We start from the raw sequence: 26,154 nt of genomic DNA, 5'->3' as shown, positions 1-26,154 counted from the left end.
ACCCCAAAGGAGGAGTAGATCCTCCATGTTAGGATTAGAGGTCACCATCAATGTGTTGACCTGTTGAACTGTGACAAACAAGTGGTGGTTTTTTGTTATTGGTTTTAGTGTTAAGAACTTCTCTACCATTCTACTAACACTCAAAGTTACTGTGTTTAAAAAGTGTAAAGAGCAGACTGGGTTTACATTTTTGAGTTTGAGATGCTAGTTGTTCTGTTTTCTATGTACATTTGGACCTTCCGTATAGAAAGAAAATCTTTAAAGATGGTAGAAGACCATAATTTTAAAACTGTACGAACTGACAAGCCTTTGAGGTCTGCATGGTTTCTGAAAGCAATAGCCACATTTCAAGTTGTTTGCGTCCTTTAAGAGTATGTCAAGTTATAGATTTAAATTCTAATATATAAAATGTACCTAATTACAAGTTACAGTGTAACAAAACTGTTTCATTTACTACTGAAGCTTGTTTCTATATATGCTATATATGTATTTCTATAAATACACTACTAAGAAGAATATAGCAAATAATAATTAAAAACAATTACCTGACAATCTTTTATGTAAAAATTTCCTATTATTTGTATTTTCTTCAGGTTTCTTTTCCAAAAATGGAGGCACAGAGAGAAGACCTTTACCATTCAGTATCTGTCCAGGGGAAGGCAAGGGTGGCTTTGGTATTGAGGGACAATTAAGGCCAGTCTTTATTGAGGAACTCACAGTAGTAGAACAAGTTGGACCAACAGCAGCTTTCAGTTGTGCACCATCTATCTTTGGATGAATCTTTTCGACTTTGACAGATGGAGTCATACTATTATTTATGAAAAACAAAGGGGGCAAAAATTGAAAGTTATAGTCATAAATTATAAAAAGTACTTAAAGTATGTTATTACTAAACAATAATCTTATCTATTCACAATGCAAATATAGACCTTCCTCCTTTATTCCCAGTTTTCCTATTCTTATCTTTTTATTTTCACATTTTTTATGACATCCATAATCTCTTCTGTCCTCTTTTCCCCATTTCCTTGCAAGTATTTCAGAGAGTCATCAGGGACTTCAAAAACTGTTATTTGGATTCACAGATAGAGTGTTATCACCAAAGCAACTGGAATGGGCCGGTCATGTCCAGTGAGAAATGCCCTGTTCTGTGACAGTAAATTATATTATCAGTTCTGCAATCCCACACATGGGGTGAGGTCAAAAATCACCTGAATTAGAGCTAAAACTCCCTTATGATCAAAGTATACAGATCAGATCAAAGAATTAAGAGCCCCTAGTAAAAGGACCTTTATTTATAGTGTTTTAGGATGCAGCTCTGCAAGAGTTCTTGTCCAACGCTGTCATGAGTATTATCTATAATCTTAGACTAGGCTGCTGGACAAGATCTGGAAGAGTTTAAAGTGACTATCTGAAACCAAAAACCCTCTGAAACAAAAGCAAATTCTACTGATATAGCAATGTCTATACAAGTAATAACATTTAATTCTTTGTCAAAACGCATACTCACATTTTATCATGGGGAACTTTGCTATGCTGTACCGGATGCATTAACCTGTTGTTTCCGCTGATCTGCAGCTTGTCTTTGGGTGATTTCAACAACTTGGAATTTGATGATGATGCACTAGTACCTCCACTGGATGAACGATTGCTCCCACTTCCACTGCTACCTTTGTTTTTTGAAGGGAAAGATGAAATGAGGGAAAATACTGAAGAGGAGGGAGGAGTCAAAGGCGGCTTGCTGGAGGAGCTGTGTCTTCTTTCTGAAAAGGAGGAGAAAAAAAAAAAAGGGGGGTTTTAAGCTCCCACACAGAAACAATTCTTGAATACTTCATGTTGTCACTTACTCCATGAACATTCTTCCTTTTTTGGCTTGGGAGGTCCCCTGCCACACACAGAGCATAGAGGATTCAAGCCTCACTGTAATCCATGAAGCTCCACTTATTGCTGGTCCCCAGTTGGTTAACAGAAGTCTTTTAACTTTGGGAGCTACATTCCTCAGCCACTAAAGCTTAGCTTTTAGTAACACTCCCCACTCTCTCTCCATCTTAAAGAACAAGAAAGTGAGAATCAAGCCTAGACCACAAACACAGAAAGCAAAAAGACCCCTGTCCTCAGGTCAAGCAAGCTTAAATACTGTATTTCCTCAAAGGATAACAATTATCTCTAAGTAAGTCTCCTAATGGTCAAAATTACATTGGAGCCAACATTTTAACTTTCACTTCATGACAACCTTTTGGTATGGTCTACTAGACGTTCAGTGTGGAACACCAGTAGTGGTTTTTGGGGTGTTGTGGGTTTTTTTTGTTTTGATTTCCTCTTACTAGTTCTATTAATTTTTTTCATAGTACAACCAGTTTAGGGAGGATTTCTATTTAGGAACAACATCAAAAGGAGCAACAGAAATTCTTCTACAAAAAAAAAAAATCTAAACATTTGAATTAGGAGTGGTCAGGTTCCATCAATGAATGTGTTGGAAAAGAAATTATTTAATTAACATTAAACCACTAACATTAATATATTGCTAGCACCATTTCAGTTAAAATAGTACATATTATAAAGGTAGTTCTTTGGAACAATGAATACTCAGACACAAAACACCTGACAGCTTTGAGGAGTACTCAGCTCTGCCTACACATGGACATGTTAATTGACTCTTTGCTCCACCGATACTTGGACACCTGTGATTCCTCGACGATCTGTGTAATCAACACCTGCTAAGAGACATGTCTGGCAATCAAGTACATGCAAACCACAGATCTCAGAAAGAAGGAAGAATTAGCAGGTCCATCAAGGGAGTGGAAAGGCACCTTTCTCCTCGACAGCAGCAACATCTCTTTCTCAGCTAAGTATTGTTAAAGGTGCCCAAATCCACCACTGACCAATCCCAGGATCAGCTTACAGATTTTTGACTTAAGTTTACTTAAGCTGTGAAAGAAGCAGGCTACGCATAAAGTTACAACAACTACAGCCAAGAGTGAAAGTCAAGTCCAGTGCAACCTGTACAGAAGTCTGTAACACTCTGGAAAATGTAAATTAATACATTTGTGGTCTGCTTGTATGACCTATTTCCCCTCCAGTCCTAAATACAGCAATCATACACCACTCAGATGATGACCAACCAGGACTCCATTCGTAGCTGGAAGCCATCCAACAAGACAGCACAAACCCTGCACCAACATCGTCAGGCACATCACCCACTGCATGGCTCCTGCAAGCAAGACTCTTAACAGCGTGCAACAGCAATAACCGGGGGCAAAAAGTCAAGCCACTCCAGCAGTGCAAGAGAAAGACATAGGAGTCTAACACCTGGCAAGCTGATTTCTTACAGAGATGGGGAAGCAGCATTTTAAATACGTTCATTAACTCAGGGAAAAGAAATAAAAATGAAAAAGCATAGACCTTAGACTAAGAAACTCCAGCCAAGAAATTATCTCTGAGACTGAACTAAGTGATGTGTGTTCCTCTGTTTAACTGCAAAATGGGTGCAAACTAGCTAACGAACCTTTTGCAAGAGAGTCATGACTTCTTAATTAGTATTTACCAAAAAGCTCTGAGAGGTCAGATGAAATGCCCCACAGAAATATGTAACAAATGCCACAATTTATCACTCATCTCAAGAAACTGCTTTAAAATTATAGTATTTAGAATGACTAGTTATCAGTGATGCTCAAAATAATCTATTTAGTTTTCTAGAACCAGATGCCATTGAAGAGTTTGTAAGTGAAGTACGTTAGCACATTTATGTTCTAGTAAATGGCTGTGCTTCTAATATGACATACTGCTTAATGCCAAATGTCTTTTTATAGCAATGGCAAGAATCCCTGAGCACCTCTGATAAGTTACTATTTGAGGGCCATTAGTTCAGCGATGCTACACCCTGTGAGATTACTGTGCAAGATAATGAGAAAAATTGCTCAATACTCTTCCACCTTCTGCATGTTTAGAAAATTCAAAGTCCAAGTTCTTATCACAGTTACAAATAATCTCTAATAAACCAGTGGATGACTAATGCAATCTTTGGGAGTTTGTTTTGATTTTTTTTTTTTTTTTAAGGAAGAAAGGGTGTTACTTCCTTGGAATAAACCTGGCAGATGAGAAAGGGACTAGAATAAGACTGAGTACATCCTTGCGTCTCATGATTAGGAATAAACCAGACAAAATATTAACCTCAGCTATTAATCTAAATTGTATGAACACTTCTTTTCTGGCAACTTTAACTGCTACTGTTCTCGTACTGAACTGAGATGTTACTGACTGCTATTTGCATGAATGTTTCATAGCACCAATCTCAATACAAGTGAGTTAATATAAAAAGAAAGTGTTTTAAACTGCTGATAATCAAAAAAATTGACCTAAGAGAACTAAGGCTAACAGCTGATCACAGACCAAGATTACAGTCTACCTGACAGAGAGAATTTCCATTCTACAGACAGATGTATGATTTGGAACACACACAATGAGCCAAATGAGCTTTTTCTGGAATTTTGGGACAATTTCTGGAAGAGATAATATAACATTGTGAGTCTGTGAAACCTTCACTCACTCCTTCTGTATGTAACCATGACTAGTGTAGTTTATCAACACAATGAGAAGACTTTTCAGCTAATTTTTTGTAACCTGCCTGGACCTGTTTCGTGTTGACTTACATACAAGTAGAGGTAGGGCTGCTTACTAGGATTTGCTTATATTTAAGTTTCAGTCTTTTTATAAAATTCATGTTTTTAATTGAAATCTGCTTAAGGTCTATTTTGTAAACCATGTGAATACTACTGATGTCTTATCGGAGAAAGCTAATATTATTTTTGAAACCAGCCATGTTTTAAGCATGGCATACTTGATCTAATGAATGTATTTATTGACAGACTGACATAGTCTTTTAATGGAAAAATTACTACACAAACTGTCACTGAATAATCAAGACCACCATGCTTATTATGCTAAGCATTTTATAATGATAAATTCTGCTAATCATCTGCCAATCTAATGCGGTTCCCATTTGCCATTAACACTGACTCAGCCTGAAAACATTTTAAAACATAATTATCTCCAGGTGTTCAGTTTTCACATTTTAAAAGTTAACACTCACATCCCTTCCCGTCATATGACTATTGAAAGAAAAACAATTTTTTTTATGTCATGATTACTTTTACAACACATCAAAGTGATATTTCAAATACTGCACCTGTGTAACACAGTTCTAAACTCTAAAATTTGGGATTTTTTTTTTTGGGGGGGTGGGGGTGGCACAGCGGAGAGGTGTTGTTGTTGGGGTTAGTTTGGGGTTTTTTTAAATATCAGAAAGATATAAGTTTTGGCTTTGGACAAAGAACCTGAAAGTCTTTCTTGATCCCACAGCACTGGGTAGAATCTGACCTAAAATGAAAGCTACATTCAACACTAAACCTTAACAGATAAAGTCCTCCCTAAATATCTTTGCATGAATATAACATATTTGTCACCCTAAGGAGAAGGGCTGTACAGAGAGTAAGAAAGCTGTGAAAAGAGAAGGCATCCCAGCAAAGGCTGCTCTGCTTGGTGACCAGGATATCTGTTAACTATCAATTTGTAAAAATGCAGCGGTAATTTGTGTGCTACTGGACTTACGGTTGAGCACGAATTATATACGCATACTGCCAAAGCACACAGGACTTCCTGATAAAATGGATATTGATAATTAAAATCTCTTCAAGAGCTTTTTAAAAAAATTAAACGGCTTCATTTGGCCCTTAGTCTGGCTGCCAATTTTCTTGGATTTAAAATCTTATTTTCCATTATTTATTTCCTACTAAACGTGCACTAATCTCTGACAAAATGCAAAAAAGTAACCTGGAAGGGGAAGAAAAAAAGGGGAAAGAAAAAAAGAAAGCTTCTTACCATGTTTGGCTACTACTTCTTATTCTTCCATCAATGGGTAAACACTTGAACTTACTGTTATTTATAACTTTATTTCTATATTGAAATAAAAGAAGATATCCTTTTATAGAGAAAAATACTCTGTTTTTCATAAAATGCTACTTTCTTTGCTGTATGCTTAAAAAAAAAAATTAAAGGGCAACAGTACTCTTAAAATTTTTCAACATGTTCCTCCAAGGTCTACACTTAGTTCCCAAAATCTAGGAAGTGTTTTGTGCTGTTCATTCTCTCTAGGCATCAATTAATACCTTTGGGCAGCAAATACAAGATGTACAGATCAAATTTCATAAACCCATTTTTTTTTATACTGACTTCTTACGTAAGTACTGGGCAAAAAGTCAAACTGACCTGTGTCAATGCTAGCAGAGCCATCATTAAAAGTGAAGCACACCCATTCGAACACACACACACACGTTTAGTTGCAACATATTTCAACTGAACTTCAGCTAACATTCAGAAAGATGGTTTTAACATAGATTAGCCTAGGTGTAAGAGTATCATTCAGACTACAGAATTAAATGTGTATATTGAAACAAAGCATAAAGGTAACTTTATGTTTAAGTAATTATTATTTCATATATCTGTCTCACCTGAAGTATAAGCATGATAAAAGTGCAACTTAAAGCAAACATCTTTTTTTCATCATACTGAGCTACTGTTTGATTTGTCATTTGAGAAATTATTTAGTACAGCCATATTAAAACAAACATCTTTTACCTGAGGATAAAATTAATTTTCTGTCAGTATGATTATTACATTTCTAGAGTAATTGAGAAGAGCTAATTTATTTGATCTTCTATTTCTCTAGAAGGATCAGATCCATGACATGACAGGAGAGCACAGACTGGGACACTGCTGCGGAAGGGCACCTCACCATAGCTCCAGATTTTATTCAGCAACCGACTAAAATCCCTTTTGCAGCTTTACCCCAAATGCCTGTGTTGGGCTCTGATCTACCATCACTCTGATCTCACCATGACAAAGAAAAAAAAAAATATTAGATCCATGAGGATTTTGCAGGGGAAACTCAGGAGCTAAAACAATCACAGGCATAGCAGGCAAAGTACTCTTCCTTTGATGCCACCCTGGCAGCGTTGCAGCTGCCTGGGAGCAATCGCCCGTGTGGGATCTTGATCTGCTGCTCACTCACTTACTGCTTCTTCATTATCCCGCTCTAATCACGGGGCCTAGATACCAAGGATTCTGCCTTAATCTTCCACTGATGTCCCCTTAATCATGCCATCAGTTCTCTTCGCACTGTAAGTCAGGATGAGGTCATGCCATCTTCCGTTGTGTACTGTTTAAACTTACACTCCTAGCTGAACAGACAGCATCTAAACAAAGCTATATTTTTCACTCCAGCAAGAAAGTTACAGAAAGGAATATTTACGGAGTCCAAGCTATCAGTATGACAGACTGCCAAGGCTTGATTGGCACCAGTACAATCTGTCATGTCTCTAGAGAGAATTCTTCTTACTATTTCATAAAAAAAACCTTGCTTTGCAACTGGCAGCTGATATTATTGTTTATCACTCAGTGTTAGCAAAACCACAAACAGACTCTGGCTGATAGTCATGTATGCTTGTGGCACTCCATTCACAGAAAAATAACACTTCAGCAGAAGAGAAAGCAAAAAAAAAAAGGAAGTATCTAATTATCTAATTTATGTTGCAGCATACCAAATGCAAGTCAGGGTGGCACATACGTAAGAACTACGTTGCTTTATATATTTACATCACTTACTACAATGGTCTTCCTTATCTTGACCAGAGTTCTTCAATATTATAAATAAGTAGTAATAGGTATAAACTATTTATCCAAGAAACACGTTTATATAGTATATTTTATACAGACTATGGCCAAGTGAGCAATACTGATACAACCTTACGTCCTGCACTTCCCTCACTTTAAAAATACTTAGCACCATTGCACTACAGAATGTTTCTATTACCTGTGTAGATACCACCACATACAGAGGCAGTTAAGCTACAAAGATAAAACTTTACTTAAAATGTGTCTCTTCTCAAAAAATCTGTTAAATTGCAATACCTAGACAATTTTGAAGTGTGTATTTTAAAACCCAGAGTTCACCTCCACAACTTGATACGTTAACAGGTTTGCTTTGCCTAGCAGAGATTTAAAACGTGCTGGTTTATATGTTTTTACATTGCACCTTCACCACATATGTGCCACAGCACTGTTCCAAGACAAGTCTTATATTTACATTGAGATGGTTAACACCCACGAAGATAAAATCACCTTCTTAGGGGCAAAAGATAGAATTTAGAATTTAAGTTGAAGTCATACATCACAGAGCAAAACATAACTACAGAGATCAATGATTTTTAAAATTCCCTTTAAAATGTTCTTTCACATTAAAGCAATTTGTGGAGGCTTCAGCTTGGTAAGTGCCATGAAACATGTACGCTCTCCCACAAGGAGAACTCAGAAAATTATCTTCCTCTAAGAAAATGGTTTTTTGAAGCCAAAAGACAAATAAAGGACATACATCAAGACCTTTCTAATTGCTGACTGGGTATGCTCCAAAATTATACATCAGTTCCTAGGACATTTTTACTTCTCAAATGAGGGCTGTATCACCACTAAGCTTTATGTGTCATCTGTTTTCCGCATTTTTGTTTAACAGCAGTATTGATGTGTTTACTTCTCACCCTGCTGTCCGGCACTCCTCATCAGGGTGAAGGTCCCACTGTTCCAGGTATGAATTCCTGCACCATTCCCTTGTCAATCACCTCCAAAACACACACTACAAGTCTCCCTAAAAAGCATATAAAATCTGGCTATGCTTTAACCAGTGTGCACTGATTTATTATGAAAACTCACAATTACAGAGAACAATTTTTATTTTTTTTTTTTAAGATATGCTTTGGTTACAAATGCTCAATTCAGAACCCAAAGCTCTCATATATACAAATATTTGGGTTTCACCGTATCATTCCAGTGCCAAAATCCTTCCATAGTAATTAATGACTTAAAACATGTAAATAAAACATACCTGGATGTTTATGATGGTTCAGCACACTTAACAAATCTTCCTCATGAAATCCAAACTTCAGTGCAACCAAAAGCCACTGATCATTTTGAATGACATGTTTGTAATAACTACTCTAACTAGAAGTTTCACGTAAACCTACTTCCTATCAGTCCAGAAGTCCTAGACTGACAGATTTTAGCTCAACTTTCACTTTGGTTTTTAAAAGCGGGTTTACCAGAGCACTTGACATAGGAAATGCAAGAAAAGTTGGGAATTGGAAAACATCCTCTGAGAAGTATTATGGCTTTTGTCTTCCCCAGCCTCACTGCGCCACATCAGGTGTGCCACTTCAATCCTCTGAATTTTCTCAACATTTAAATTTGAGTATTTGCAAATTATTTACTCAACTCCCAAGAGGTGTTATGACGGTTAGTTAGTTAACCACATCCCTTTGAACAGAAACAGAACACAAATGTTAGCTATTATTATTACTTTGTTCATTTCATTACAGTAGTTATAGAGAAGCACTGGCTACTTTTAAAACTGTAAAATCAATTAGTTGACCTCTGATTTCTAAATATGTATGCTTATAGTTCTTGAAAGTAAATGTCTAGGAGAATTGAAATCCACTCACAAGTGATCACTGTGCAAAATATGTTAGATAAAAGAGCGTGAAATTCTGTGTAAGCAGGGTCACAGTTTTGTTGCTGCCGTTGAAGAAAACAGAGGGAGGAGTAGAAAAAGATAATTTTTCACTAGTAAGATTCTGAATGCCAACTTCAATACTTTAAAATTGTATTTCAAAAAGGAGACGATCCTGTAACTATAATTCAGGGTATTTAAGCGATGCTTTTATAAATGGTACGACTACAGCGTGGCCAGGATGGTGTTGTAATTCTCTAATAGCACAACACTAACTGGGCAGGAATGGCTATCTCCACCACGATAGCTGCTGCAGAACAGCCCCAAACCCAGCACACCTCCCCTGATCTCCAAGATTACCACCACAGAAAGGAGAGCAAGGAGCAGACTGCAAACAGAGTTATTAAGAACGTAACAAAAAATAGCAACACTAAAATGTATTTAAATAAATAACCTTCAAGTACATCCCTTTCTCCACTGCTGTCTCTCCACAACTCTCTGTACATTAAAGCTAGTTTTTCCATTTTTCCATATTTGTTACTAATCCTTTCAGAAGCCCCTTGTATTCAGCACACATGAGTAGTTCTGTAATCAGTTTCCACAGGATTTTAAATTCCTCTTTAATAAAATACATGGGGTTTGCCCCTGAGAGATGTAAAATAACCTTTGAAGCATCAACCAACACACGCTGTCATCCCAAGCCTGCAGACAGACTAGGGTTTTGCTGTGTCGTGCAGCTCTCTTGTGCAGTGGCAAACTGCAATTAGGGACGCTCCCATCAGGTTTGTTTCAGCTATTCAGAGCCTTATGGAGACCAGTAAAACTCTCACGAGCAACACGGGAAAACTAATAGAAGCAGGACATTAAATTACTCACAGAGCAGAACCACAAGCAAAATGGAGACAGAGAGACCAACTGTTGGGAGGTCCCCCTTCATCATCCAGAGAAGGATGTTTTCCCCATCCTTCTCCATCCCCCTCTTTGCTCAGGTAAACCCAAACACAAGGGCTTTAAAATCTCAAAAAGACTCCGGCATAATATCCAAGACCAAAATTCTGGTACACTTTCCCGAGCAACCTGCCAAGAGGTGGGGGAAGGAAAGGACAGATTTCTCACCAGGGAACTGGCCCTGGACCTTTTGGTCAGTAGTCATCTTGTAAATCTGTCAAGTGCCAGTATACAAATATTGCAAAGTTATTACGGAAGGACAGTAGAGTGTCTTAGATGGTAATTGGGCCATGAAGAGATTATAATGCCCACATTATGAGTACTAATCTCTGTATAGCCTGTTGACGACATGACAATACCTGCACTGTCTGATTAAAAAGCAGGTATCACATAAATAATTTTTTGCTACTAAAAAAAATTGTTATTTGGAAAAAAAGTTCAGAGAACCCACAGTGATAATAACCAAAAACATCAGACAAAGATAACCTGTACAGATTAGCATTGTACCAAGATGCAGTATGGGTCAACTTCCTCAAAAATACATCTGGAAAACTGTTGTCTCATATATGCTTACCCTGAATGACATTAAAGAAAAGCTTCAGTTTTTCAAAACAAGCATAAAACAAATAAAAAATTAAAAAAAACATTATTCCAAACTTTTAATAAAAAATTGAATAAACAGAAGTTTAATAAAGGACTGTATGTTGAAAGCATGGGAATAAAGAATTAAGGGAAGAACCACCACCTATTTTCTGATTTTCTCTCTGCCCATTTTCTACCCAGAAATCACATTTACACCTTTAACACCATGTTCTTCCCCTTCAGCATCAACAATACTCCTTACAAGACCTTACCACATAATATTATAATATTATGTAATGTATTCAGATGAGTTCACATATCCAAATGCTGTCTAGCTTTCATCTTGCTAATGGTTCTGTTCACGCCACAATCAGGAATTCTAATGTTTTTCCCTGTAGCTATTTCTTTGAATGTAGCAAACTTTAATCGTTGTATGTTGACTGTCAGACTCAGCTCCACTACAAAAAAAAAAAAATAGGCTGACATTGAAAACTTGCTTAAAAGCTGTTAGTGGACCAAAATACAAAGGGGGTTAAGGGCTAACTGGTAAAGTTCTAGAGATAGTTGTGAAAAAAAAGAAAAGTCTTGAAATGGAAAGCTCTCCATATGAAAGAGATCAAGAAAAGTGAATTGACTTTGTTTTGAGCAAGAGAATAAGAGGAAATATCACAGGGTATACAAAAATAGCAGTGTCAGCTAAGTAAATAACATTCTTTGATTTTGTCATTAAGAAACTGCAGGATAGAAAGACATTGAGCACGAATATTTTTCTTATGTACTGCACAACTAACGAGTGACATCCACTGGCACACGATACCAAAGCTTTGCAAGATTAAAAAAAAAGATAAATATGTACATGGCTACTTAGAACTAGCCACATGCCAACTATAACACCTCAGGGGAGAGGAGGGGTTGTTGCTATTCATTGTGGAGAGGAGGAAATGCTGACTGAGGGAGCTGAGAAGGAAGCTCCCGTCGAGTCGATGTTACTCGTGTCTCACATCTGTCCCCATACGTACCACACACCCCCTGTGGATGTGACATCCCATGCGCTCCCCTACAGCGAACGTGACAAAAGCATTACCGAGCCTCTATACCTATGGGCAGTGCCCACTTGCAGGTAAACCTTGCAGAGAAATGAGAACGGCGTGAGGGATCTGGGCTGGGCTTCTGCCTGTGCGACTAACACCCCATTTTCTGTCCAAGTCTTTAAGCACAAGACATGCTGAACTTTTTCAGGATGGAAAATGAAGATGGAAAGTAAACCTGCAGCAGAGCGAATTGCAGTATTTTAAAAAGGTGTTTCAAGACTCAAATACCTTTCAAAAATTTGAGATCTCTTGGAACATAAATACTTAATCTGCAACATCAATGGAAAACAGAGAATAAATATTTTGGTTTCTTGTTTTAAATCAGATCCTTATGTTATTTTACACTGATTTAAGATTTTTAGGCATTAGTCATTTTTCAGTTATAAAAAGGATCATTACAGCTTATTTCATTAACACTGGTCAATCACAATTGGTGTGAAACAACCGTTTTCATGTTTAAAAACACTGACCATGTTAACTATACACTAATTAAAATTTTACAGCAGCATTAGCACAGCAAAGTCTCACAGAAATCACTAATACAGTCAAATGAGGGCACCAACCTACTGTGCTTGCACAATAATGTCTTTCAAATTAAATAAACCAGCCCTTTCACATTTCACTTTGAAAGAACCAAGCAATGCTGTAATTAGGATGTGCTAACTAAAATGTTTGTACAAGTTTAACCTTTTAAATAAAAATACAACTGCACTCAACACATCCAGGCTGTGTCTAGATTTCCTATTTCCTCCAAAACAGAGGCGTAACGGCACAGACCATCCTGCCCACAGCCAGTCAGCAACACAGAGCTGGAACAAGGAATGTATTTGCCCTCTGATTTATAAATTACACGGATGAGCGCACTCAGGAAAGCAAGCTAAAATGAACATGCTCTTAATAGTTTCTTTCTTTAATTAACACTTTGGTTAACAGCTGCCAATTTATCTAGAGGCCTGACAGGATTGCGATCAGCTATGTTTTTATCGCTATTTTCTCCCCTTGCACTTTCCCCATCAGAGCTGTGGCTTCAGAGCACTTTTTGGGGATTTCAAGTTCCTGCGGGGACACAGCTCGGGAGCAGAGGCCGCCTCCCGCAGTCCCCCCGGCCAGGTACCCACACAGCTCTGCAGAAGAGCGCCAGCTCCCAGCGCGGGCCCCGGCAGGGGCTGCATGGCACAGAGCAGAGCTCGCCACTTCGTCCCCGCTGATGGCAAACTCGCCGCCCGCCTGCTTTTGGAGTCGGGCCAGACCGCTGCAGTGACATTTCAGAAGGGCTCACGCGGGCCGCTTGCAGTGCGTAATCCTCCCTGTGAGATTATCCATGTCGCTCGGCGAACGTTGCCGAGGCCCCGCAACACCCACGGGCAACGCCGCTGTCCACGCCAGGCCGCCTCGCCACCGGTGCTGGGGCTCCCAGCCAGCCTCGGCCACCTCATGGCAAACAGCCACCCCCGGGGCTGCCCTCGGGCCTCTGGCCAGCCTCGGCTTTACTTTCTGCCTGCTGCCAATGGGCGCTGGAGCCGCGGAGGAGGCTGGAGATGGCCATGGCAGCAGGCCGTGCGGATGGAGGTTAATCCCCTCTCCGATTCCTGCACTGAGCTGCCAGGCCCACGCTGGCGGCGCTGGGACGGTTCCCCTGCGGCTGCATCACCCGGCCCGGGGGCAGCCGGCATCCCCGGAGCTGCAGCTCCCCGGGCTGTTGGTGGCCTACAGCAGCCTGGCGGGGCCTCGGCCCCGGCCACGCACCGGAGGACACTCCTGGGATGCTTCTCCAGCAGTACAAATTCACCCCGGTACTTACTGTCCTGAACTTCCAGATAGGTCTCACCATCCTAAATTTCCAAACGTGGATGTCTGAACATCGGGGTCTGATTTCCACCCAAAGTGAGCGCATGGATACTAAAATCTAATTTTTACCAAATTACTAATTTCTGGACCATTTCCTAAGTAATAACTAGAAAAAGTTATAGCGTTTCTGCTGACAAAACAGCATAAGAAGAAACAACACCTTGTGGCTTTTGCTCTTGTTTTTAATTACCATAATCAAAGCTGAAATTTCTAGCCTTCTTCACTCAAACTACACCCAAATTCATTTTTAAAACCAAGCAATCACTTTTTCACTAAAATAAAAAGTCTGCCAAGAGGAAAGGCATCTGGCTTCTACAAACGCCTTTGTGTATTAGTATCGATGTGTTAGCATATTACTTTCTTTTCATAAAGAAAGGTTAAAGAGAAGCAGGGAACACCATTTCAGCAGGTTGGGTTTGGTGGGGTTTTTTGTTTTGCCTTTTTCTTTTTTTAAGGAACATAGAAAAACCTGGAGACTACCACTCCCATTAACAAGCTTAGAAACAAATCCTAAATCCTAAACCACAAATACTAAATACTAACTTCCCGTGTCTGTGCACTCGGAATACGAGACAGCAACTGGTTCCTCTTTTGCTCTGAATTTCAAAAGAAGTTGACAACTCATGTCACCTAACCATTAATTGTTAAGGACAACTCAGGAATACAAAGACATTTCCTTGGATTACGCTGTTTTTAAAAGACATCTCCTTCCATTGCTAAAATTAGTACCAGAGGCATGCATGGTTTTGGAGGACTTGTTTCTATCGAACACTCTTCTACTTGTACCCGTAATTAAAACTGGGTAAGTCTCCCAACAGATTTTAGTGGTTCACAAAATTCTTGACTTTAAACAACTACGTGGGGAACCAGCACTGTTGTATTTGTTTTCTTACCAACTAGAATTTATCCTTCTGCAGTCTTTGATTTGGTCTAGTCTCATTTTAGGACCAAGAGGGCGAGTAACTTCTGGTTTTTTGCTTTTTCCACAAATAAACTGACCAAGATCAGGCAATTTAATTCCCACGTTGAACAATATAGAAAGCTGTTTTCCTTCAGAGTTAAGAGTGAGGACAAAGAGCCCAATTGCTAAGAAACCCCAGCAGCTGGGCATCAAGGAAAGAGCTGGAATGGAAGGGAGAGGCATGACGGTACATTCACACAGGGAGAAAATGTCAACAGCCCACGAGAAGGCACACAATGGCCAAGAGAGAATGCAACGGGATTTTATGCTTGCTTATCTTATAGTAGCAGCATATATGCCAACTCTTAATCTATGCATTTGTTTTTATTTACTATTTTCCAGTGACTAAAGGCTTCTAAATAACTTTATACAGAAAATATTCATGGGGTTTCACCTTGAAACAGATTGATGCATGTGCCACAGTTAAATCACATGCTGCAAGTGTACTCTGACAAATGCAAAAGTAATTTTACTTAATGTAGTAAAAATAACCCGTTATATAAGGCAATGAAATGATGAAGTTCTTTTCCTGGTACTAAATATCACAAGAGGTTTTTAAGTTTTATTCTTTATCAACACTACCTAAAGTCATTAAAAAAAATATCCCTAAACACCAACATTAGATTGAACATAAACGCTTATATCATCAGTTAATACCTGAGTTCAGAGGCCTAAAATCAGCTTTGCAAACTGTGATAATACTTTGTGCAGACACATACACAAAGGGACATACACCTGCGCACACTGCTCGCTCCCAGGGAACAAGGCTGAAGTGACGAGACTTCGGATCTAATGCCAGCTCAAAAGGACAACGCAGGCAGAGCAGACAGGAGGGAGGCAGTTCAACATGCATAATTTCCAGGTCTTTGCTGTTGAAATGTCGTCCAAGAAGGACAACCTGAATCGTGTTGAAACCATTGCAATGGAAGAAAGTTTGCCTCCTACTATTCAAGATAACAACATCAACCGCTCCCTTCTTCGTTTCCTCACTGAACATGTGTAACATGAAAAGTATAAATATCATGTGTGATGCTATCACTATGCACACACATACAGTAGCTCCTGAGTATGAATGAGTACTGCAGAATGTTAAAGAAATGTCCAAAAAAAAAAGTCATTCTACAACCTGAAGAATTCTGCACATTTTGAATTGTTTTTAAGATTGGCTAGAGAATTTTTAATCTTTTATTTACATTATATTTTTTTGTCTGTTTTTGTGAAATGAGATAAATGCAGCTCTACCATGTCTCCTTCCCACTTGTCTACATTTTAGCGTTCTATATTTTGAAATGATAGGTTAATTTTAAGAAAACTGGAGAGCTGGATTTGAGGTGGCATGCCCTCCTGCCCCCTCCACTAACAGAGGTCCTAAAGATACTGGGGTTTATCATTAGCATTAAAATCAGTATCCAGACAGCAAAGGTAGGACCTCTCAGTGCTGTTATGGAAGGAAGGTTGGAAGATCTTCACTGGCCGGTCATCATGTGCATGCTCCAGCCTAGCTGTGGCATGTGTATGTCTTATTAAATTGGCAGGCAGGGGAAAAAAAAAAAGGGGGGGGGGCACAAAACATGACATGAAACCTGAAGCTATGTGTGTGCATGGAGCAGGAGGTGTTGCAATGAGAGGGAGAGTGATGGCAAAACACACAGGACAAAGCCACAGACAACCAGGCTTCATTATCTCCACTGCACATGAAACAACTCATTTATCCTTTCTCAAAATTCAGTAATCTCAGGCACCAATTTCACAATCACTTTAAGCTGGCTGGTGCGAGTTAATACTGCCCCAGCAAAAAGCGTTCCTGCCCTCTCCCCCAATCCTGACGGCTCAGTTCGAGCCTTCGCACCATCTGCTCTCTCCGTAACAAAGAGCAAGACCATCCGTTCAAAGACCTGACAGTCTCACAAACCGCAAGCCTTCTTGTGCCAAAGCCAGCAATTAACAGAGCGAGGACTAGCAAGAATTAAAGTGTGACTTGATCCCAGGGAACGGGCTGGAGGCCTAAGCAACTGGGGATGACAAAGAACTGGGTTGTCAGCTGCAGTAATGATTAGTTTGCCAGTTCATAGGAGTTTTGAGGGGTACATTAAAAAAAATAATTTAGATTTCCAAGGAATTTCATCTGATTGGTATCAACACTGCATAAGCTGGGCTTGCTTACACTGCAGCCTGCTTATGTTTACATTTAGTACTGTCTAAAATGATTTTGTTGTAAATATTTTGTTTTCAAGAGATTGTTTGGTTACTGGCTACTATTATTACTCTTCCTGGAAGGAAGAGAATGATGGGCCTTGAGCCAACACCAAACTTCTTAAAGTTGATCAATCAAGATCTCCAGCGTGGTTACTTGGAAAACCAACTTTGCTGCTACGGGGGGTGCACTGAAAGAACCCTGCCATATGCTATGTAACACCACGGAACCAGCCTTAGTGAAGGGAGCAGCAAAATCATATGAAAAGTAGTGCTACTGACTTGTATTTAAGGCCTTGTGTGTCTTTTTTTCCCCGAAGCTGGAAATGAGTACTCTGAAGTACCATCAGAAATTAAATTCCCAGAACCTCCAGAACCACAGGGCAATGGATTTTGAAATTAGTGGGTTTTTATCTTGAGCAGCTGCCACTTTGAAGAGTGTCTTATGGGCTACAGAAAACACAAATGTATCAGGCAAGATTTCTGGTTTTGGTGTTTTCTTTTCTTTTCCAAGTGGGCATGCTTAGAAGTTCCTCAGGTTTTAGAAAAGTGGAGCAAGTCCAAAATAAAATGGGTGACTGAGTACAGAAGAACAACTTGACAGGCTTGTTGGTGCACAATCAAGAGACAGCATTTTATGCCTTAGTATCAACTCCACTTACACAACTTGCTTGTTTATACCAGAATACAAAATATAACTGCTACCCATATAGCACATGTGTACACACAGAGAGCGAAGGCTTCTATATAGACTTATGCCATTTTCAGGGACTAAAACCAGAAAAAGACATTTAGTACATTAGATTTCAAATGTACAGCCACAGCTATTGTGGACCACTGCCACCTGGACAACTGGGACAGGCCAGAGGAAATAGCATGCAGCCCAGGAGCTCGTCAGGGCTTTCAGCACGTCCTAACTATCTGCCAAGCCTCCAGCCTCCCCGGGTACATTCTTGTGATCACAGAAAAAGGTGATGGGTATGGTCCTAAAGATCAGTACCCATCCTCATTCTGAACACCGATCAATCCTATGGAGAGCATGCTGGACTGAGAAAGGAACTGGTCACTACCAAAACTGAACGACACTAGCTGTCATTCTCAATCTGTGACAAGCAAGATGTGAGCATCAAGCCTTGAAGTACCATGCACATATATAAGTTTATATAATTTCTGTGGCTATCAAAGCAGTCACGGTTATTTTCAGAAGCTCGCTGGTGGATAGCTTTGTGACCCACATGATGATCTTTGGTCAAAGAGTACATGGCACTATGACGGGGAGGGGACTGAACTGTGGCCATTTAAAAACCTTTCCTTTGACCTTAGAGGCCAGGAGAGGGCCAAGATGGCATGCTTCCAGGCATATACATGGTTATGTGTGGCTTGTCAGAGGCTGTAAGCCAAAATGAAACTGAAGAAAATGAGTGCTAGCTAGTCCCATGCCAATGATGAGAAGGGCCAGAGCCTTACACAGTACTGTAAGGCTTCTCATTATGATCTAGAAAAGTGAAAGAAATGAAAACAATCACCTCACTAAGTCCACCCTAATACAGCAGAACATCAAAATGCTTAGCCTACAAACTCAAACGAAGACTTCAGCCATGTAGTAACAATGAAGACACAGCCAATTTTCCTCTTAGCTAGGAGAGGAGCCATACATTCCATGTGACTATCTATGGACAATAATGAACAGCTCTGAAAACTATCAAAGTATATCACACAAAACTTCTGATCAGCTCAAATCCAGCTCTACAAATAATCCACAAATATCTGAAAGTTTCAGGCTCAAAGGTGGAAGGGTGCACTGAAAGGGGTACACCTGCAACCTAAGCCACAGAATTAGCTGCAACACACCACAGAAAATAGGGCTTTTCCCACCGCCAGACACGACAAACAGGTTCTTTGCAACCCGCGGGGTCACACGTAGAGGACACAGCACAATACAACTTCTGCCTGGCAGAGGAAGAAAATCCTATAGGGTAAAAACAGAAGAAGATGATCTGGCTAAAAGGGAAGGCTTCCTTTTGAAAAGCTACTCTATATAGAATTGTGAGTTAAAGATTTTTTGACAATCTTGCCAAACAACAAGGAAAAACTCAGTTATGTAGTAACTGCTTCAACTCTCCACGACCCTGGTCTAACTGCATCCTTTACAAATCAGTGTAAAGAGTGAGAGTTTCATACGAACATGGGCAACTCATTATTTGGGGAACAGAGAACAAAAAAGAGAGACAAGAATCTCTCGATGATGGCCCTTCTTTTTCTAATACAACCTGAAGGAACAAGTTAAAATATGATTGCAATCTTTGTGGCCAGCAGAGCTCTCAGGTGTTTCAGAAGTTGTATGAGGCAGCAGAATAGTAAAGTTTATTAGGAGTTTACATATTAGACACACTGATGGCTTTTCCTCCTGCATAATTTTACTATTGTTCAAAGGATTAACCTGTTGCCTTGCTGCATGACAACTGGAGGAAGAGCTACATAAATTATAGAGTAAAAGTATTGATTTTCTATACAAGCACTACATTATGTTTTTGTTTCATCAATAGCAGATAATAGGTTTTGGAAGTATTTTGGCTGTTACTGCCCGAGATAGCTAATGATGGCCTATTTAGTCAATATTAGTATCACAGACTTATGTAAAATTTCATATCATATTTACCTATTTCTGTTTGTTATTTTCTACATTTTAAAAAGATATTTGTAATTGTTTTCAAGTTTCACATTGTTATGCAGCTCTTATAGAGCTGGGTACTGCAAGAGCTAATCCAAAACTGCTGCTGAAAAGCTGTTTGAATCTTCGTTACAAGTACAGCCAAAACAATATTTAGGAATCTGCATTGACTTCAAGGCCATTTACATTACTTGGATATAATTATTTACTGTTAAACTGAATTAAGCGTAATGAGGAGCTTAAAAAGTTGGCATTAATAGTGCTCTTTTGAAAGTGAATTTCAGCCTGCAATTATTATTTTTTTAACCTGTTACATATATCATGCAGTTATTGATTGCTATTCATCAATAAACTTACAGGTTTCATTGTATACTAAGTGTTATACACTCCCTCTTCTGGTAATATCTTAAAAACACAGTTTCTAGACTTTGTATATCAAATGTTAGATTTTAAGTGTATCATATTGCCTGGAAGAAAAGAAAAAAACCCAAAAAACCACCAAAGCAGTATCATGTCAATACCCGGAAATTTGTTTTTAAAAAGTCAGCAAACTGATGATCAAAATTGAATAAATAAATAACAGGTGAAAATTACTTGACATAATGCCTAAGTAAAGTAGGTAGCAGCCTACCTACTTTGTAGCTGTGTCCAAAAAAAGTGTTATAGATTCCTTTTAATTTGGTAAGAATAACATTGTCTCAAGTTTTTCCAAAAGCATGACACTACGCATGGTTACCATTTGGTGCACTATTGCTGTATGTGAGAATACAGCTTTCGGTATACTGCCTACTCTTGCTGAGGCAGCAGATGAAGAATTTCCTACAAAACACAGCTTTTACATAGGTCCAGCATGGGTAGCTTTCTTCCATCTAGTACACTGCCTCCTTTTCTCTCCAGTTGTAGAGAACTGGTGGGCATTCGCCTTCCTGCTCTACTGCAAAAGCTGTATGAAAGCTACATGTACATCCTATGCGCCTCCTACTCTCTAAAAAAAAATTCAGAGTACAGAAAATGAGAATTTTTAAATAAACTCAAGAAGTCCAGAAAGAAACAGTAAAAGGGATGTACAGGAAAACAAACAGAAGATTACCTATTAATAACTGCACTCACATGCATATATTAATTTCTTTCCTTGACTATCAATGCCTGATAAAGCCAAGAGAGATTTCTCAAGTAGGACACACTATTATTCCCCCCGCCCCCCACCAAAACGTGCAAAATCAAAAAATGCGGTGATGTTACACAAACCACACTAATAGCATTGCTGCCAAAACATTAAGAGAGGAAAAACTAGTGAAAAAGCTTTTGTTTGTTTTGCCCTGTTAAACCTCTTCTCCTTTCTTCCACTTTTCCCCCCCTCAATACAGACTAATAAAACCAGCACCATACCTACTTCATTCTCCCTCCTGCAAGGTCATTTTCTTCTACCTTCCTTATTTAGCTTCCTCCTTATTGTCTTCATCTATTTCTTTTTATACATATTTTACTTAAGTTCTTTGTTTTACACTTCCCCTTTTAGCTATTCCCCCGTGTCCTCTCTTTCCCTTCCTCGGACACACACTCACCCAGACTGCAAACCACTTAATTCTAGCTGTGCTGAGCCAGCCCTGCCAAAGCTGCCATCCTCCTGCCCGCACTAGCTGGCCACTGCTGCCCCAGCCAGGTGCTGCACAGTTCTGTGCTGGGAGCACTGGTATCTTGGCAAAAAATTAATGTAATTGATGGTTACCAATGAGATTTCCTATCTCCCCTTTGTAGCTGTGCTTGCAGAGAAAAAGAGACTATGTGCAAATCCTCTCTTCTCCAAATGCGGCAGTTGTTTTAGAGTCGGCTGGTGGGATGAGAGGGTACAGTCTGCAACTTGAAACCTTGTGCTTCCGTGGAGAGAGGAAAAAAAAACCCCACCCAAACTATTTTCTTCATGACAGTTCAATACTCAACATTGTTTTACAAGCTTCCCAGAACACGTCTCCCTGGAATCATGAAGTGCTGTGGTGTTCATCTGAGGTTTGCAGTTCTTGGAATAATCTACAGAGTTCATGAGAACACATACTTCTCCCCCAAAAAATAAATGAGCAAGTCCTTATAAATAATTGATTTGCATGTGGTTAGCTTTTGAAATTAAACTTCTCCTAACTCCACCCTCCAAGACCAAGTTCACATCTCTATGGCTCTGCCACATTCCCAACTCTCCTCCACAGGCAGAAATCCTGCCCTTTTTTATTCCAATTCAGGCTTCTTCCACCTCCCTAGCTCTTAAACAGGTTGCAGCTTCATTCTTCTGCACTCAGCTTAGGGCTGCGTGCCAAACCCTGCGTGCCCGTGGCCTGCCCTCACAATGTGTGCCACCTCCTCTGGCCGAGCTCCAGCTTGAAGGAGCAGCTTAGGCGTTAGAAAGAGCCCTTTTAGCTGTGAAGGAAACCTTCTGAGGACGTGGAGCTCGTAAGCTGATGCAAAACAGCCTTCCCTGAACCTGCAAGAAAATCTGAAACAATGGTTGAGAGCTGTGTTCTGCTCCACGTGTTGTTTCATCACTCAAAATGGATTTTGAGTGATGAAACTTAACACTGACTTTTAGACTGGTTAACTCTCTCATCATCAATCATTTTTAGTCATAGACCTGATCCGACTATTCCAGCTGGCTTCTTCCACAGAGAAACTGTAGTTAAATATACTCAACAGCTACTTTTTATTAGAACTACTTGTTCTCTTTATATCTTGCTCAAATCTGTTGATCAATACACTAACTTTCTCCCTCTTGCTGAACAACTATTTCTGTAAGCGACAGTGAACGCGGCACTACTTCCTCTTTTCCCACAAAGATAAATATCTTTGTTTTCTTTCTTTCCACTTGTTCTTCCCCTGTCAATGTTTACCTTGAAAAGGGAGTAGTCGGTCCCAGTCTCCAAATACCTAGCAAGCAGATCACTATAAAAGAACAGGGTTTTCATGGAACCCTTACATAATTTTCTATGTTAGCCTTGTTTCAAAATACTTTAACGTTTTAGTAAGAGTAGAATAAAAAAAGATATTCTCTATCCAGCCAGTAATAAAATACAAGGATTTCCTGCATGTAGGTCTTCTGCTATGGCAGAACAGCATGAAATTCGATTTATGCTAACCAAAGGCAAGAAACACCAAGAGCACACCAAAGCATTTTTAGAGTTTGCAATGTTTTAGCACACACCGTGCTGTAGGTAGAATAACATGAGTTACATGCTAAGTGGTAAACTGAACAATTAATTTCTCTCTTAAATCTGAAGCTGAACATCACCTTTTTTGTTAGCTGATACTTAAAATTGCTTTATGTCTTCTACCAGAGCTTGACAAATCCATGTACCCACAAAAAAGGAGGAAGTTTTACTAGAAAACTGCCATCAACTTCTCAAACAGATTCCCTACACTTTCATGTAATAAACGAAGACCACAGCCATTACGCTTACAAAAATAACCTACTGCATGTGAACCGTTTGTGATGTTACAATTAACCACAGCACCTAACTTCATTGCTCCATAAAATCTGCATGGCAGAACTTGTTTGTAACTTTAAATCCCAACTAGCACATTTGGTATTCAGCTAATGGCTTTGGGGTACACATTTCAAAGCCCAAAATGCATTTATAGAGTTTCTTTCCAGGTGGTAATACTTTCTTATTTAATGATACATTATTTAAAAATACCTAAATTATCAGATGAAACGTTTTTTTCTGAAATGAATCCTGTGCTGACCTCTGAGCCTATTCCCTTCTGGGAATGTGCCAAGATGATTCTTGCAAAAGCTACAGAATTTCTCAATTCTCTGCCAAGAAGAAATTAAACTAGTTGTTGCTGGACCCGGAGACTTAGATCCAACTGCTGGAATCTGGACTGTGCGAACTACTGTGAGAGGAGTGTGTATTTAAACAGAAGCTGCTGAAGCTGCCAATGATAATTTGTTAAATCATATACATTAACTTGAGGCATAACATGCCAAAATGCCACCTGTGCACACTTGGCAATATGCTTGGCAGATTACTGCAGCACATCTGTGACACACCACATAATATTCAAGTTTTATTTTGGTTATTAGACTACTACAGAAGAGTACTGATACCCAAGAAAATTCCTATGACTTACATAAAAGGTTTTCATACTCCTTTAAAAAGACATTAGAAAATAGTGAACACTTAATTACTGAAACAAATTGCTTGCTGTGAAAAGTATGCAGGCCATAATGAAGGCTTATCCCTCCAAAATGCAGATGAGTCCAGGCAATCTCGGGGGGGGGGGGGGGGGGGGACGACGACACACACGACGGGGGGGACACACAAGCAAAAAAAACCCAACACAAAACAAAAAACCTCTACCAAACAACAACCCCCCCCCCAGTCCTCAGGTCCAATGGCTTTGGAACAAAATTCAGTACATTCCTTTCTTTCCTATCTGCTTCAAATGCTGTCTTGTACAGACACTTTATCTTTGACTTTGTAATCCATGCTAAACATTCTCTCTGTTCTATTCTAAACAAGCAACATCTGCAGAACTTTGAAAAATAAAAATTAAAAATATTAAATACTGATGTCAGATTTTTCAGAACAATTATCTGCTGCCAAATTTGAGGTAAAATAAAGAGGGTAGGACAAATTTATATTCAATTCACAGTATGTCAGAAGAAAACAAATACGTAATGCTGAAGGGACAGTAATACTTAAATTACATACGATATAACATCCAAAATACAACAGCATATTAGCAGGGATAGTTAACAGATCATTTATGCCAATTAAAAATCACAACAAATATCACGTTCTCGCCGAATCCAAGCACTTAACACCAAAAAACCCCTTATGACTAGCCAAAGTAGTAACCCTGCTCACGAAAGGTGGGTGTAAGAACTGGCTGAAAGAGGAAAGAGTATAGTTATACAATTAGATGAAGGAGATTCATGAGAGACCTCACACTGACTTACAGGATGGACCCAAGTAACACAAGTGAACATCCCTTTCTCTACTGCCAGGATCTGCCCTCTGAGTCTCTCCAGGCTGAGTATAAGGTTGTGTGGTAACCTTCTCTATTCCAATCTCACAACCTCCTAGAAATCACAAAAGGTGGGCAAATCTGTATTATTATCCCATTTCTGAATCCTACACTTCAGGTTTAAACATGCACTGATTGGAAAACAAAATGCTTAAGTGATTCCCCACCAGCTCACAGCACAGCAGCAAGCAAAGCTCACAGTGTTGCTCTCATCTTTGCCACTGCATGTGAAACCTATGGAAGTTAATCAAAACACTGGGCATAGCTTTTTAATGACTCAACAGCCCAACAGACTATCATCATCTCTTTCCAATACATACTGTATTAATGGTTTTCACAATCACTACATGACTCACAGGCACTCTCAGTTTAAGTTTTACAGGTAGCCTTCATTATTATTGCCGAGAGTTTAACCCCACTTTATATTTATGGAAACCAAGGCACAGAGGAAACTAACAACTCTGAAAAAAAAAAAATCCTATGAAAAAATTAGAAGGAAGAAAGCCCACATGTCTACGCTGATGCTACTTCCACACTGCTGAGCTACCTCCTCTCTCTAAGACACAAAGCAGCCCAGATGGTGCTGAGAAGCATCTCTCCTCAGACGGGAGGCTGGTAACCACAGGGAGATGCGATAAACCCGTGGAACGGCTGAAATACCAACGAAAGGTCATACAGCCCGAAAACCACGTCACTTCAGGGTTTCCACGAACAACCTGAAATAACTGTCACGATGGCTTCCTCAAAGAGCAACCTTTCGCTGCAGCACAGAAAGCATATCTAGCACGTTTTCGTGGGAAGGAAAGAGAGGAAATAAAAGGGACACAGGCACATCCCGCTGTCTGCTGGGAGGACACTCTTGAGGACCATGAGAATTAGCAATTTGACAGACAGCAAAGTCATTTTTATTGTAAGAATTTGTATTTTAAGAGAGGAAACCGTACAGGGACTTAAGAAATACACGCAATTTAAATACAGAGGGAGAGTCTACGTGGCATGGAAGTTGGAGAGGCTGGCACATGATCATCCAGAGTGTAGAGAAATACTACAGCTGGAGAAAAATACTGTGTTTTTTCAGAATAGATCATCATAATATGCGATCTCAGGTGCTTCATCCACAAGACTGAATGCCTGAACATTTTACCTTTTTCCCACCTTTCATCTCTTAACTGATCTTGAGCCATTCAAGGAAGATGCTGATACCATGAAAACATAACCATTCAGAAAGCAGCAGCAAGAATACTAGCAATAAAGGACTTAAATCACTTGTCCAGCTCTGCAAATGAAGCAGCTG

At 39.4% G+C, this 26,154-nt stretch overlaps 1 protein-coding gene across 2 annotated transcripts in view; it reads right to left on the bottom strand.

Annotated features, from left to right (window-relative positions):
- Window positions 1-26,154, bottom strand: part of ATXN7 (ataxin 7) — a 60,479-nt gene that overhangs the window by 7,048 nt on the left and 27,277 nt on the right. For both annotated transcript variants that reach the window (XM_059823117.1, XM_059823118.1), the window contains exons 4-5: window positions 1,508-1,760; window positions 546-808 (exon numbers count right to left, since the gene is read on the bottom strand). In XM_059823117.1, the coding sequence (XP_059679100.1) occupies window positions 546-808; window positions 1,508-1,760 (516 nt within the window). The remainder of the gene's footprint in view (window positions 1-545; window positions 809-1,507; window positions 1,761-26,154) is intronic.

Source organism: Gavia stellata, chromosome 12 (genome assembly GCF_030936135.1).
Source record: "Gavia stellata isolate bGavSte3 chromosome 12, bGavSte3.hap2, whole genome shotgun sequence".
Classification (NCBI taxonomy): Eukaryota; Metazoa; Chordata; class Aves; order Gaviiformes; family Gaviidae; genus Gavia; species Gavia stellata.
The sequence above is the reverse complement of the archived record's forward strand: the minus strand, read 5'-3'. Positions and strand labels throughout refer to the sequence as shown.